The sequence below is a fragment of the Montipora capricornis genome, chromosome 8, assembly GCF_036669925.1.
Source record: "Montipora capricornis isolate CH-2021 chromosome 8, ASM3666992v2, whole genome shotgun sequence".
Lineage (NCBI taxonomy): Eukaryota > Metazoa > Cnidaria > Anthozoa > Scleractinia > Acroporidae > Montipora > Montipora capricornis.
This window is the reverse complement of record NC_090890.1, coordinates 7,408,969-7,423,968: the sequence shown is the minus strand read 5'-3', so window position 1 is coordinate 7,423,968 and position 15,000 is coordinate 7,408,969. Positions and strand designations below refer to the sequence as shown.

Below are 15,000 nucleotides of genomic sequence, written 5' to 3'. Positions count from 1 at the left end.
TATATGACTCACAAGTTTCATTAGTCTTATCTGCAAAAAAAAATATTTTGGATAAACTATCAATTCGTCGTTTATATCAATAGCGCTCAAGGAGGCATCTAATCCGTAACAGTAATACCAGGTGACAGAGAAAGGAATGAGGAAGAAAGGACAATTCTGGTTGCCCTATTTCAATTTAATTATTTCTTTTTTTTTTTCAATCATTCAGGGAAGACATAGCAAAGCAGAAGAAGACTGCAAGAGGGGTATGCAAATTTTAAAAATTGCTTTCGTTTTCCTGTTTCTCATTATAATAGACCGAGCCATTTTTTCTGGAAGCAAATTATTTGATCTGCTCGACAAGTTTATGTCGGACACATCCTGAACTGACTGCCTATTAAAGCGAACCTCCACTCTTACTAAAGAAGGGCAAATGTTTGGAATCCAATTTGTTTGATTTTCTTGCAGTCAAAAAAAAGTGTTTCTGTTAGAATTTTGACATCGCTTATTTTCACTTCAAACTTGTGATATCTTAAAGAGTTGTAACGTGTTATAGTCGTCTTACTGTTTTCAGACAAAGGGATTTTGTATAACTATCCGATCTACGATCACCGCTGTATAGAGGTTTTAAAAATAGCATGCTATAATGCATGGGAAAAACAAAGACCACAATACTGTAATGGTACAAAGAAAAGTCATATATTTTATTATTTGATTCCTTTGCTACCTTGAGTTCGCCGATCAACCGGTTTGGAGATGTTCGCTCATTAAGATTTCTTTTCTTTTCCCTTCGCCGGTGACTGTGGAACAAACAATATGCATTGAATATTTCTTTGTTGAAGGAGGGTTTTCAGATATAAGAAATCTTCTGGCTATGGGCACTGTTTTTGTTGTTTCAGTCCTATATTTTGAGCCTGACAATGAAGAGGCCCGAGCAATGATGAAGCGAATTTCACAGATGTTGAAGAATTCAAAAGGGATCAAACAAGAAACGGTAGGGCATTTTAACTTTTCGTGCCACTGATTACGTCATAGGGTTTACCAAGGGAGAATAAAAAGCAAACGTATCGCCCTGCAAAACAGCAAATAGCACACTGTTTTGGTACATAGATATATACTATATAAAGATATGTGTAATTCGAGGTTGATTCGATACTAACTGACAGCAGCCAAAAACACTTAATGCCCCGATCAACTCGAAACTTCCCCCTTTACCCACCCCCCCCCCCCCCCACCCCCACCCGCCTTGCAAACTCCAGGAATTTGAACTTTTAGAGATAGGATCGTTCAAATTCCTGCCCCGCGGGCCAAAATGGTGTTCAAATGCCCTACCAATCGTCAGATTTGTCTGTCAAATCCTACTAAAGAACAATCGTCGTGGGTTCCTGTCATCTTTAATAAAGCTTGTGTATAAACATGCCAAAACATTTGTCGTGGCCTTTTTATATGACGATGCCGTTTTCACCAGACTTGAGCAACCACAAAACACAAATATAATATTGAAACTATTAAAAGTGACTTGAAATTGAATTTATTAAGTCGGACAATGTCAATCATGTAAGTAAGTTTATGCTGCTCTAACTCCGAAACATTGCGAAGATTGTTTAACGAGGGTACTGTATACTTATCAACAACCGAGCCAAGAGCGTTTACGACTACATTTATATTAAATTGTTCAGTGTCGGTTCATTACCTGTAACAGAAACGCACAGCTTTAACAATGAAATGAAGGCCTTCCTTTTAGGAAAACTTTTGAAGATCTTTTTTGTAAGGCAATCGCTTTTCCTTCAAACTCTTCCATCTAACCCAAGCACGTGTTTTCAAGCTGTCAGCGACATCGGCTCCCGAAAAAAAGTCATTTGAAACCTGACACTTCCGGTTCAATCGTCCCCACCTCACCGATGCTAAGGTCAAATTTTCCACCCCCGGGCGCAGAAAAAAGTGAAATGCCCGGGGTTTGCCCGGTGCGGGGGGGATATTGAAATTTAGATTTGATCGGCGCATAACCAATGGAGAGGTAGGTCATGACAGCAACATAGGTAGGGAAAGATTCGGGATCATTCGTATTTTAATAGATGATGGGTTTGGTTTGAGAGAGGAGTTGGAAAAAAAACTATCTTTCCTTAAAAAAGGAAGGAAGAAAAAGACTTGAAAAATAGTAACCTTACAGTGATAGGAAATAGTACCTACATAAGTCAATTCTCGTTTATATATATAGTTGGAAAGAGTAAGAGTATCTTGTAGAATGAGCTACTCTTCCTGACGAGCCACTGTTGGAGCTCTAAGTGGAAGATATCATTCGATACAGTGAATGTGTATGGTAACATATTGGTCCAGTGAAAGAACGATAGTGTTAACGTGAAATTATTTTCTATATTCTTTGCAACTAAGTCCGTTTCGACGATGGAAAAGCAAGAAGCTTATGAAAGAAATGAAACTGACGAATCAACCAATAAAGGGGATCATCAATCTCTCAAGTGTCAGGTAATTGTCACAAAACGGATCAAAATGGTCAGACTACTTAGATCACTTACATCATTTTTATAGTCACTAGATTTTCTTTCCCTCGTCCCGACTCCTCTTCAGCTGAAAGAGTTCGAACTTTCCTTTGTCTGTGCTGCCTATGTTGGGTGCCAATCAGGCTTGATTGAAGATACTTATTATATAGGGGTAGGATATCGTCACATGATTATGCCTTGCTCCCATTTTGCCTTGGATAATTGTAAAATCCATGGTTCAAGGTGGTCTTAAATGACATTCTTAAATTTTGTCGGAATATGTTTTTCTTGGCTGGCCCACCTCGAGAAAGATGACTTGAAAACATTTACCAGTTTCTCATCTTAATAGTCCCAAATATTGAATGCCTTCATTCAATCAATGCTCTATCCTTTTCTAACTTTACAGGCTGGATCCCAACTGGATCTATCTTACGAAGGAAGTCGAGTGGAAAAGAGGGCCAACAAACCTGTATCCAATGCCGAAGAAAAGGTAGAGCAAGGAAAACCATTTATGGTGTTATTCTTCAAGGAAATGGCTAGAATTCGTGTTTTGTGTGTCCATGTCCTGAGCTTTGCCTCTTTTAAAAGTTTAACCATCTCTTACCTTACCACTTGTTTGTCATGGGTAGAAATCTCAGACATCGGATTTCACAATACCAACTAATAACACCAACTTCATTCATTTAATTCAATGAAAGGGAAGGATACCAGAGGTTTAGAGAGAAAGGCGTTCTTTTTGCAGTTGCTAAGAGCTTTTCATAGCATCTTGCAACAGATTCACAATACGTGGTCATACGATATTGAAAACAACGACTTTTTTTTGGCATCAGCAGAAGCAGTGTATAGAAGAAGAAGAGGATAAACTTGTCGCTTCAGCAGAAACTGGTAGAAGTTTAATTAACTGCCTTGTCTTTTGATTCTATGAGAGGCTAATTCCTTTGAACATTTTTACAGTGACATCATTTCTTCCACAGCACCCGAGGAAACCATGCAGTATGATGACGTCGGAAATGGGAAAACCAAAAATTATGGTGAGCTTTTTCTCTTCTGTCGCACAGATCTCCCCTGCTCATTTTTGCCCGTTACTGTGTCTCTCTTGTTCGTTTTGGTTTTGCGAAATAAAGTTGTGCAACTGTTTACCAATCATCTGTGGCAGATGAACGTTGCGCTTGACTTCAACTAGTTTCCTTTGCAGGGCTTCTGATTAACTCGGAGATACCATATATATCTTACTAATCTCGTTTTCTCGGTCCGTACTGTAAGTTACAGATCCTCGTATTTTTCCCGTTAAGTTATGGCCCAAGTGCGAAAAATACTCGGTCTGTAACTTACAGTACGGACCTGGAATTCGGTTAGTAAGAGGTATTTGTTACCTTCTGTCATTATCATTGAACTTTCTTTCATATAGTTGTACCACATCGCACAATCTTTTATGCACGTTTAGGATGGCACGGACGTATCTGACAACAGATGTCTGTCAAAGTTTTTCAGTTCTTCATATATTCAGACCATTTTGTGTTGATGTTGATGTCTAAAACCTTACTAAAGTTTCATGTAGCTCAGCTCATCTCTCTTGTCATTATAGACAAGGTCGAAAATAAACGAAAGAAAAACAAGCGAAAGAAAACGAGGAAGAAAGAGAAGAAAAAAGCGGAAAGTCAGAAAGCGAAGAATGCTTCTAGTTCAGGTAAAACAAAAAAGAGTGACTTGCCACAGGCTGTCAATTATTACATCTTATTATCTCGACCTCGTTTAACGCTCGAAGAGTTCTTTACACTTCATTTTCTGCAACTCATACTTTAAGCCTTCACTGGCAAGGATCATCCATGAGGTTAGACATTTGAAAGTCTGCTACTCTATGTTGTTACTGTAGTTCATCATCTAAACGCCCGTTTCTGCAGACTTCGATCTTACCCCACCTCTTCCCCGAAGGTACAGAATCACGGTTTCTTCAGAAAATCATTTCTTGATTCACTTGTGCGAATTGCTGCATGTGTTTTAAGGGGAATAAAGCAAATGTCGTAGAGGGTTAAAATTCAGTTTCCGGAAATATGCTTCTTCCGGACAATCAGCCTTACCATATTTATTTGTCTCTGAGGGAGAGAAAAAGTTGGACCTGTGAGTAACACGCGAACTTCGCATATGTTTGCAGATCAGAAACCACTACCAAACACCCAAACCCAGTCATCTGATGAAATGTCAGAGGAAGACAATTCTCAAGACACCTACTCAGTCACTGGAGACACCGACGACATAAGCCTGGGATACTTCGATCGTACCACTTCAGAAAATATTCCACCCTTTTTTCAATTACCTTCTGGACTTCCTGCGACTTTTGTTGGTGACGAGGAAGACGAATTATTGGATGGGTTTACTGAAGTAAGACGCTCACGCCGTCCCTTTGGACAATTTGCAAAAGCAAGTACAAGTAAGCCAGCATCATATCATCAGAACCAGTTGGAAAACCAGCTATCACAGACTGCCTTAGGAAACAGAGAAACTTTGCATTCACAGTCAATGCTAACGCCCCAATCAGGTTCTATGAAGAACATAAAACTGAACCGTGCAGATAACGAAATGGAAGGAACAAAAAATCAAAATACAAGTAAGGCACCAAATCTCTCGACTTTCGAGGAATTTCCAACCCTGGAAAATCGTTTGTCTCAAAGGTCAGGTCAGGGCTCCATACATACGTCTTACTCCGCTGTTGGGCATGCCTCAAAGGAAACTTGTTTGCAGTCGTCACCTCCAACTACCTCACAAAGTCAACAGTCAACAACCATTAACTCCGAGCAACCGTACCAAGGGCTTCCTCTCGGTAATTACTCCAATACAGGCTCTTTCCCGGTACCGTCGATAAGAGGTGTAACCACTGTTAGCTCTTTCAAACATTTCAGTGATGCCAACATCAGTTTACGAAGCCTCAATGATTACCAACGACCGTGCCATAACACGATTCCTGACGGTGTCTTTGTAGTGTGTGACCACTTTTTGCGAGGACAAACTGCTCCGTCGTTGAGAGTCTGTACCACTTGTCAACATCCTGAGAGGCACAGCCTTTTAAGATTCGCTGTCTGGAACAACATTATGCGCCACTGGCAAGCAATAAGACCCTATCCCGCTTTTCAGGTCCCGCCAAAAGCCACTTTGGATGTGTGCCGACATTTTGCGACACACAGGCCTTGTCCAAAGGAGCCATGCACGTTCCCTCATGGCAAAGTAGAATCGGCTATGTGGACAATGGAACGCCAAGGAAGTGAGTATCTTTACTAGTTTTGTTTATCCAAAAGAGTCTTGTTTAGTTTTAAATGAAACTGTCTGTAGATAGCACATTGGAGCAGAGTAGACGATGAAAGGTCGACGGTGCAAGAGTAGTATTGTTTCTATGTTACGCCTAGTACTAAATTGCCTGAATGCAACGTTATCTGCAGGTATCATCTCACAAACTTGTTTATTTAATCTCGATAGTTCTTCCGACACCTCAACAAATTATTTCAGCTGAGCGATTTAAGGGAATGCAGTCCATGTCAACTGGGGTGTTGCCTACTTCACGTTTTCCAGAACAGATCGCAGACACTCAGGAGAACGCCTCAGCAGCCTCTTTAAACCTATCTCTGTCGAGTGAGAACGAATTCCCTGGCTTAGGACACGTATCGTTGAAAAACTCTACTTCAAATGTTCCGATCTTTTCAACTTGGTCCACACCTATTGAGGCCTCCGAGAGAGGCCTTTCACAAATTAGCTCGACATCATCTACCATTACGCCGTCCCATGTCAATACAGAAGATCTTACTGCTGACACTCAAAGATGCACAACACCAGATGTAACGTCCCAAGACACAAGTGAAAATGTCGTATTAAAGGAAGGGATTCAAACAGACGTCATCGAGAGGATCAATTCGTCTGCGTGGAGTTCCGCCTCAACAGGGAGATCTACAGCTTCTCTTCTTTTTGAAACCCGTCGCAATCAAGGCAGCCAAGTGTCATCTTTTAAAAATATTACAGAGAAATCACCTGACGCGGTTAGCGATTTTAGAAGGATACCAAAGAATGTGGTTGTCGTTTGCAACCACTTCCTCAACAAGAATCGTAAGCGACCAGCTAGCGTAAATGAAAAGGTTAAAGCCTGCAAAGGGTGCGAGAACCGTTCAAAGCTAGAGTATGCAATATGGAATGACAGCAATAAAGAATGGCAAATAATAAGGCCATATCCAGAGAAGGTTCCCGCCAATGTGGCATTCACAGTGTGTCGACAATACTCCATGAACGTCCCTTGCTTAAGATTACCGTGCTCGTTTGCTCACGGAGAGGATGAACAGCTTATGTGGACTTTAGAAAGAGAAGGAGGTGAGTCAAGTTCATTTGCATATCTTGTTAATTTACTTCAACAAATTAACAAAGTAGCAGTTTTAATTTGTCTTCCCAACATATGGCTACTCTTAAGAGGGATGTAGAGAGTTTAAACGACTCTTTTGAAACGTCAGCCTATATCAAAGCCAACTCATCATTTCTTTTTTTTTTCCATAGTTCTCCCCACTCCACGAGAAACTCTGACAGGATCGCCTGGGAAGGTAACCAAAGAGGCAACCCTTTCTAATACACGATTGCAGTATAGACCTTCCCCTCCTGGAGTGAAAAATGGCGCTTACAAGTTATGCAGAAGGTATCTTTGTGGTTTCCATACGGTTTTTACAAATCGCCCCCGTTGTTGCGCGTTCGAAGAGCCTTGAATGGTGCCTTTCCGCGTGGATTTCTTTGAGGCACTACAATTAAGACAGGGACACTTATTCACAAGTTTAGGAATCCTCCTAGCTGACACTTGTTCATTCCATATGACTACCCCCATCCCCCAGAACCTGCCATGGCTCAGAATGGCTATTGTTTGTAGGACATATACTTGCTTTCTGGCATAAATTATTTTTGTCTCACTTGAACTCCCATCTGGGTTCTTAATAGACTCCAATTGGTTGCGGTAAGTTTCTTACAAATGCAAATGCTGAGGTGCGAATACCCAGTGGAATAACTGTCCATCAAATGTACAAGCAGTTTGTAGGCAGTAGATTTCCGAACAAACACGATCACTCCAAATAGTTTGATCAGTAGTTAATCCTGCATCTCATTTGCGACATGATTTGCGACAGCTTAAGCCCGGTTCCCACTTGTGCAATAAGCACAAGTTCAAGCGTAAGTATTAAAAAACACGTGTGAGAACCCGGCTTGAAATAAACGTGAAATAAGCATAAGCGTAAAGCGCAAGAAAGGAAACTTTTTCCTTTCCTTGCGCGTATGCTCATCATACGGTTGTGTATATTTCACAAGTGGGAACCGGCGTGAGTTTGCACAAGCACGACGATTTGCACACCATCTTGAATCTTACTAGATCTTCTCGGACGTTATTACTACGCTTGCGTATGCCAAATCTCACTGTGTAAACGGTGCAAGCTTATCCTTGTGCTTATTGCCTTAGTGGCCGGTTCGTATGTTGTGTCATGAGCGTTTTAACACATTTGTGGACTGCAGGCAGACCTCTCGTTACGACCAATTTTTACCACTTCTCTAAATTGTAATGACAGAGAATTTCACAATTTTTGTCTTCGTTCCTGTCACGTTTCATTTTACATCATTCAGAGCTGAGAAATCATCAAGCATGATTCACGCGAAACATGCTTGGTTTAACTTTAATTACGTTCCGGAAGAGCCAAACTCTCCTGTTTTTTCTGTTTGAAAATGGACAAAAATTGTCATTACTTAAAAAAAAAAAAAAAAAAAAAACGCGCCTTAAATGCACGAACCGACTAGTTGGTTTTCTTTCCCGTGCGACAGTTGGAGAGAAGGAGTGTTTCATCGGATACCCAAACACCGAGAAGCGAGTTGAAAAACGAGGCCGAAGGCCGAGTTTTTTAACCGATTTTGAGGTGGTTGGATATCTGATGAAACACTCTTTCGAGTGTTTGATATTGCGTCTCAAAGGAATCAGTATTTTAAGAGATATTTGGGATCAAAGTTGGCGAAATGTTATGCTAATTAAGACCACATATCCGAACTTCCTTCACGGTAGTGATTTCTTTTGTTTTTGGCTTATGAATTATTAATGAGTTTGAGAAGCGTTTTTCGCAACTCTAATGAGTAAAACACAAGTGTGCGCCGCTCTCTGAGAGGCCTCCATTACGAAATCGACTCGCTGGCTTCTCTGAGCCTTTTATAGTTTGTCGCTCGATACATTTTCGGTTTAGATTTCTTTTTGACCGATTAAGAGATTGTCGATGGTGGAATCGCGATCAATCTTACGGCTGAAACCAAGCACAGATATTTTAATGCTTTTTATTGTGGCCTCAAGTCCCAAGCACCCGTTAAGCTGCCGGCATGAAGCCAACATGATGAACGAATTTCTGATGCGTTTCGGATGCGTTACGCTGGCGACATGGAAAGTGAAATGATGATGATCAAACTTCTCCGCACAATTATTTGTGGCAGAGTTGAAAGGAAAACAAATTACTTGATTAGTGACATTCGTCACATAATTCGTCAATTATGCTCAGTCCGAGATATTTAAGATACACAACAAAAGGGTAATTTCGCATGTAGAGTTGGTTTGAAGGCATCTCATTAGGTCCCTTTACACCACGGAGGAATTATATTAGGACGTAAAGTTAGGGTATAAACCGCACATTTTAACTTATTTGCGCTTTTTTCGCGTCATGTGTAAGACGAGGGGTTTGAGTTTGTCGATCAAAAATACAGAACAATATGGCGGGGTGGCTGGTATCACCGACCAGCAGTCGAAGAGAAAACATTGGTTTGGTTGACCAGTATTCAGAAACGTTCTTTCGCATTCCCGTTCCTGTCATATTTCATTCTATCGCACCCAGACCCTGATCAATCATTCGCATGTAGTTTGCTTTGATTGCGCTCGCGAACCGAACATTAAGTGCGGTCTCCCGCTCGTGTTTGAAAATGGCTAAAAATTGTAATTACCTTTTAAAACCCACCCATCAATGCATGAATCAATATGTTAGCTTTAACTGTGCTATTATAGTGACAGTTCTTCATGCATAATCACAATTTCAGACGCCTCTATTGTGTCATTTGTTGTCATGACAACTAAAGATAAACTTTTAAAAACCGTTCGCAGATTGAATAATCATCAGTTCTCACATCTTTATCGTCATGGAAAAGCGTTGCCGACCCAAAGCAGGGCATTTTAGACAGCTAAACAAGTCACCGTCCTACCCGATGAGTCCATCGTTGAGCGAATAGTCGCTAAGCGAACAAGAGAAAAAACCGCGGAGTATCTTTTTAATTTGGGCTGGTTATAGACCTGAGGAAGCCACGTGGGAGCCAGCTGCACACATTCCTCCCTGGCTGCACTCGCATTTTAACTCAAATTTCCAATAGTTTTTACAAGTCGTGTACATCTCCCGAGCGTCTCGATAAAATAATTGTAATCTGGTCTTCATTTTGCAGCCTACAAGTTAGGACTTCTACAACCGAGATGCTTTTAGAATGAAAATTAAAGTAGGGCGTTTGCCCATTTCTGGCGCCATTTCTTTTAAAAAATGTAGTTTGTCGCTTTCAAATTTCGCGCTTCAGCGCGTCACTTTTATGCTAATGCGATGATTAGTCATATGAATATTAATGATGTCCGGCCATTCTGCGCCATGCTCAGAGAGGGGCGCCTTTCTTGCAGTTTCTGATGATGCAGGCATGTCCTGCGACTTTCACTTCAGTTTTACGCCTATTTTAAATGTTCCATATCTGTATTAGCAAGGGCTTAAGAGAACATGCAAGATTTATTAAAAGCTTGCAATAATAATAAATCAGTCAAAGTTTTATGTGTTCTCTTTTGTCTCCTCAGTTGCTACACTCGGGAACGATGCAGGTTTGGGCGGGGATGTATCTTTGCCCATAGCAGCGAGGAAATAAAAGAATGGGAACAAGAATACCAACGAAAAGAGAGGGAAAAACGAATGAAAGTCAATCAAGACAATGAAGAAATTGTGTCCATTGAATTAACATCAGCAATTTTGAAAGGACTTCAGGAAAATGTAAGTAATCAGTAAAAAAATGAGTATGTAAAAAGCCAGTTGGGAGGACTGCCTCTCATGCAACTACGCTCTGTCGACCGAGATCGGCCCATAGGTGAACACATACTGTGCTTATGCCACCTCCTGCGGCTGGGTAGTATTATAATGGATAGATAATACAATTTGCAAATTTTGTTCATGGAAGTCAGTGCCAAAACCCGATTGTTACTAATCCTGGGTTCTTTGTGGTCAAAATTAAACTTTAAACATACCACGATAGTGAGCCTCCCTTAGTGATTCTCGAAAGTCTTAAAACTTTTCGGGCGTATTTCGGGTGACATAAAACGCTTTGTGCCTTCAAAAGGAAAACGTATCTAGTCGTGAAATTGCAATTGTTTGTTTTTGCTGGTTTCGAAAACATGTACAAACATAAACTTTTCAGAAGCAGCAGATCCTAGTTTCACGAATTGCTTTTAGGGCCCGAACAATTTTTGGGGCTTTTGAGAAATAGGCCCCAGGATGATTAACCCACCATGATGATACCATAAAACAAATGGCAAGGAACTTGTTGGCGGTCCTTAATACATTTGAATTCTGCGTCAATACATGGCAATTACCAACAACTAGTCTCTAAAAATGTCCAATGGATAACTCCAATTCACTCCTCTTTTTGCAATGCACAGCTTGTGCAGGATCTCGCAGGAGTTAATATCACCTGCACTCCTCCGGAACTCAGCGTGAAACTTCAAGACAGTAATGACGTCCACAGATTCCAGTGGACATTCACCCTTTTGTTTGAGGTCAGTAAACTGAGTTGCATGGGAAAACCTTTCCAACAAATTCAGGAATTGTAATGCTTTCTTAATAAAGGTATTTCCACGAATCCATACACAAGATTAACAATCTGGTATCAGGTTTGTCCTCACCAGCGTCAGAATAGTGTCTATTTTTAAACCAAGTTTTGCGGGAACACAACTAATAGACCAAATCTGGATTAAGTTTCTTTGTGTATTGTACTTGCATTACAATATGTAGCATTCACATTATATGGAAATACCCGGAAAAAACGTTTTATTCCTCCAAAAGGGTTTGAATTAGTTACAACATTGAGTTTGCCGATTTGGTCTATCCTCGGTTTTCACATGACGTGACGACCGCCATGTTGGTGCCCCTAGACAAAGAAAAGGCGGCCATGTTGGTGCCCCGACCAAATCCTCCGGGAATACAACTCTATTATTATGCAAACGCTTCCTTTTGTTTTCGTTGAAAAACATGCCTGTTGATCACGTGAGTGAAAACCAACAATTGGTTTAAAAATAGATACTTTTCTGACGCTGAATTTGGGTAAATCTTACTCTTGGGTGATGGACTCTTTCTATTTCATACTCCTGGTAGAGCGGCGCAATAGAAGAAAAAAAAAGCCTGGTACTTATGGGGAGCGTAACGCTGAAGGCTCCATGCAAACGGACGCAACATTGTTGGTCAACATCTCCCAACATGTTCCTTCCGTTTGCACTCCCTGTTGCATGTTGTTGCGTGTTGCGTGTTGCTGCGCGAAGTTTTAAACTGGACAAAATTTGGAACCAACAACTCACAACATTTCTCTTGTTCCGTGATCGCCGAAGCGCGGCGCAAAACTGTTGGATCCGTTTGCACAGCTCTCAAACACTGCTGGGACAAGGCAAGCGCATTATACATATGCGGGTCTCCATGGAGATAGAAACGCATTAACATGTTGAAAACAATATGGAAGCCGTATTTGTTAGTTTACGGGTAGTATCCTTCCTATAATACACTTCAGGTGTTTACACTGTTGAGAGTTGTTGTATCGGTTTGCATACCACTCCCAACACCATCCAACATCTGCCAAAACTACTTTTCCCTCCAATGTCGGGAATTGCTGCGCCCTTTTGCACGGAGTCTAAGGTTGTAATACTGGGGCCTTATTATTAGAAGCGGACAAGGGTTTTAAAACCGGGAAGAGCCGAGCCAAATCCAAGCAAATTACCCAATCTAAAGTTTCGCAATGACTAATTTCCATTGTAGACCTCTTGTCTAAATGTTCAAATAATCAATACACTTGTTTCCTTTGAACTTCCAGCTCAGTCTGAGATCTTTTAGATTAGCATGTCGATTGCTCTTCCACTGAAACAAAGGCAATGGCTACATTCTAGACGCACCATTGCTTCAACGGGAGATCGTCTGTCTAGCTTAGTGGAAAAATAAACCTGAAAGGTCAAAAAGGTCCTACAACTTATTATTCCTAACGAGACAGTTTGTGAAAAGCCCCCATCCTTCCCCCATTCCCTCCCCCGATCCACTGTCCTGCGCCGTCTGCTCCTCCTGCTACACTTAAGCCGTAACAAGACGTCCGGACATTCAGTTGTCGGTCAACATATTGGGGGTTTATGTTAGCACCTAACTTTCTTGGTACGTTTGGCCCGGCTCTAAGAAAAAAACTGATGTCTCAATATTAAGCCTGGGCCTTACATGTTTTCTAGATGGGTGATATAGAACCATTCATGACCACATCTGCTTTTCCCTTACAAAATCAGTTTTGAGATGCTTTTAGCAAAACGCTTACACACGGCAGAAACTAAAATAGTAGGTTTAATTTGTGCAAACTTTGATAATATCGAAAAAAGAGAGAGATCGAAGGGAAGGAAAGACGCTTATAACTTTAAAACACAGCAGAAACCTAAAGAACCTTACTCACCCACTTTACAGTGTGCGCCTTTGTTGGGCAAGCAGCGTTGCGTTATATTGGACTTGAAAGAAAAATTACAACACTTTGGTCAGGAAAATAACAAAAACTTCGAAGATTCTCGAAGAGGACTATCCTGTGAAATTAAATGAATTTCGATCTGAAAACAGCGGAATGCCTTGCTATTTCGAGCGCTTTTCTATGAAGCGAAGAGCTGCTACGTCTGCAGTGAATTCAAGAGGGAAATACAGTTTCTACGCGTGGTACTTAGTTGTTTGAACCTATACCTGGACCTTAATTAATAAGCGAGCAACACATATTTCTTTTATACCTAAGCAATTCGCAATGGAAATAACAAGGCAAGATAGTTTAATTCGCTGCTTGCCCGGTTCTTTGTAAATACTGCAAGCGGTTAGCGATAAGCGACTGTAAAGTAAACCAAAGATAGTCTCGTGTGGCACGAGCAATACACAGTTGTAGCTTTAGATGAAATGCTCTTATTCTACGTTCCTACAATTTCTTCTTTTTCAAGTTTACCAAGTCTTCAAACGTGTGTTGAATCCAAGAACAATTTCTTCTTGCAGTAAATAAACACAAGCTGACCTTCTGACACCTATAGTTTTCAACATTTCCAGACCAAGAATAAAAATGTCACACACAAGCTTGCGAGAAGCGAGAAAATGAAATGAACAGCAATCGATAAAGACTTTTTGCTGATTGTGATAGAGATCAGTATTCAAATGTTTGCGGAAGACTTGTTCAGTGCCGGCAGCCTGAGTGGAGAACGTGCACAACAATGTAGTCCAAGAAGTTATTTCTAAATTTTCCAGAAATGATAATACATCAATTCTGATCGTTCCAGCTGTTAATCTAGGAATTCCCAATTTCGGTAGTCTTAGCTGCCATTCCAAGGGCACATGGTTCGACAACTATTCCCGGTTTCGGATCGATAACATGTTGCGCAGAGCAAGTCATACATAAATAATACTAGAAACTGAATTTCTAATAAACATAGCTTATATCCCATGGAAAACAGAATTATATAGCCCATTTGATGTCCAATGGAAACAGATTACTTTACTCTGTCATAGAGTAAAGAGTTTCGAGGGCCTTGAAAATGACGACTGAAGTAATGTGGGCGCGCAATTAAGTCAATTGCTTTTTTCTTTTCTAATTTCCACAGACAAAGGATATAGGATGCCTTCGCCACGTTCTGCTACTTTATAAATACCACGATGTCTATCAGCTGTCTGAAATAAGTGTGGGCTGTTATGAGGAGACGGCCGGCCTGCAAAGTTACAGAACATGTTATACTGCCAAACTTACAGGATTCTGGTACAAAGCACCCGAAGTCAAATCATCTGGGCGCTTGCGAGTTTCCCTCACTGTCTCATTCGCATCGTCATTGTATGGAAGCTTTGATCAATGCGTCGTTTTCGACTTTGGAAAGAAAACTTACCTGGTGCAAAAGCTTAACGCGGATGTACATAGCGAGGCCTCCACACTTAGTCCTTCTAATGTTCCTTCTGCCGCAATCTGGAACGAAAGGTCCGTGCAAGTGGTCAGGCTCGTTCCTGAATCGGGGGCAACTCTCCAAGGTATGCACTGGTCGAGAGTTTACAGCCTTCAGGAAAATTTAAAGATACCTGATGAAAAATTAAGTCGCAACAATTACAAGAAAATCATGCATGCATTGTTGCACGTGGAGGAGGGATTCATGAAGGCCGAAATTGCACGGTGAGTACTACGGCCAAGTGCTGAATTTTATTTTTGTTCAACATTACTAGGCCTATGA

General features: G+C 40.9%; 1 protein-coding gene across 3 annotated transcripts in view; it reads left to right on the top strand.

The window, feature by feature from the left end:
• Positions 1-15,000, top strand: part of LOC138059340 (3'-5' exoribonuclease HELZ2-like) — a 58,782-nt gene that overhangs the window by 10,869 nt on the left and 32,913 nt on the right. For 2 of the 3 annotated variants that reach the window (XM_068904923.1, XM_068904921.1), the window contains 13 exons: positions 209-245; positions 879-973; positions 2,371-2,463; positions 2,884-2,967; positions 3,308-3,362; positions 3,452-3,508; positions 4,063-4,164; positions 4,630-5,733; positions 5,946-6,824; positions 7,005-7,140; positions 10,333-10,522; positions 11,185-11,301; positions 14,389-14,942. In XM_068904923.1, coding sequence (XP_068761024.1) covers positions 209-245; positions 879-973; positions 2,371-2,463; positions 2,884-2,967; positions 3,308-3,362; positions 3,452-3,508; positions 4,063-4,164; positions 4,630-5,733; positions 5,946-6,824; positions 7,005-7,140; positions 10,333-10,522; positions 11,185-11,301; positions 14,389-14,942 — 3,503 coding nt within the window. The remainder of the gene's footprint in view (positions 1-208; positions 246-878; positions 974-2,370; positions 2,464-2,883; positions 2,968-3,307; positions 3,363-3,451; positions 3,509-4,062; positions 4,165-4,629; positions 5,734-5,945; positions 6,825-7,004; positions 7,141-10,332; positions 10,523-11,184; positions 11,302-14,388; positions 14,943-15,000) is intronic. The other variant, XM_068904922.1, reaches the window with a different exon arrangement.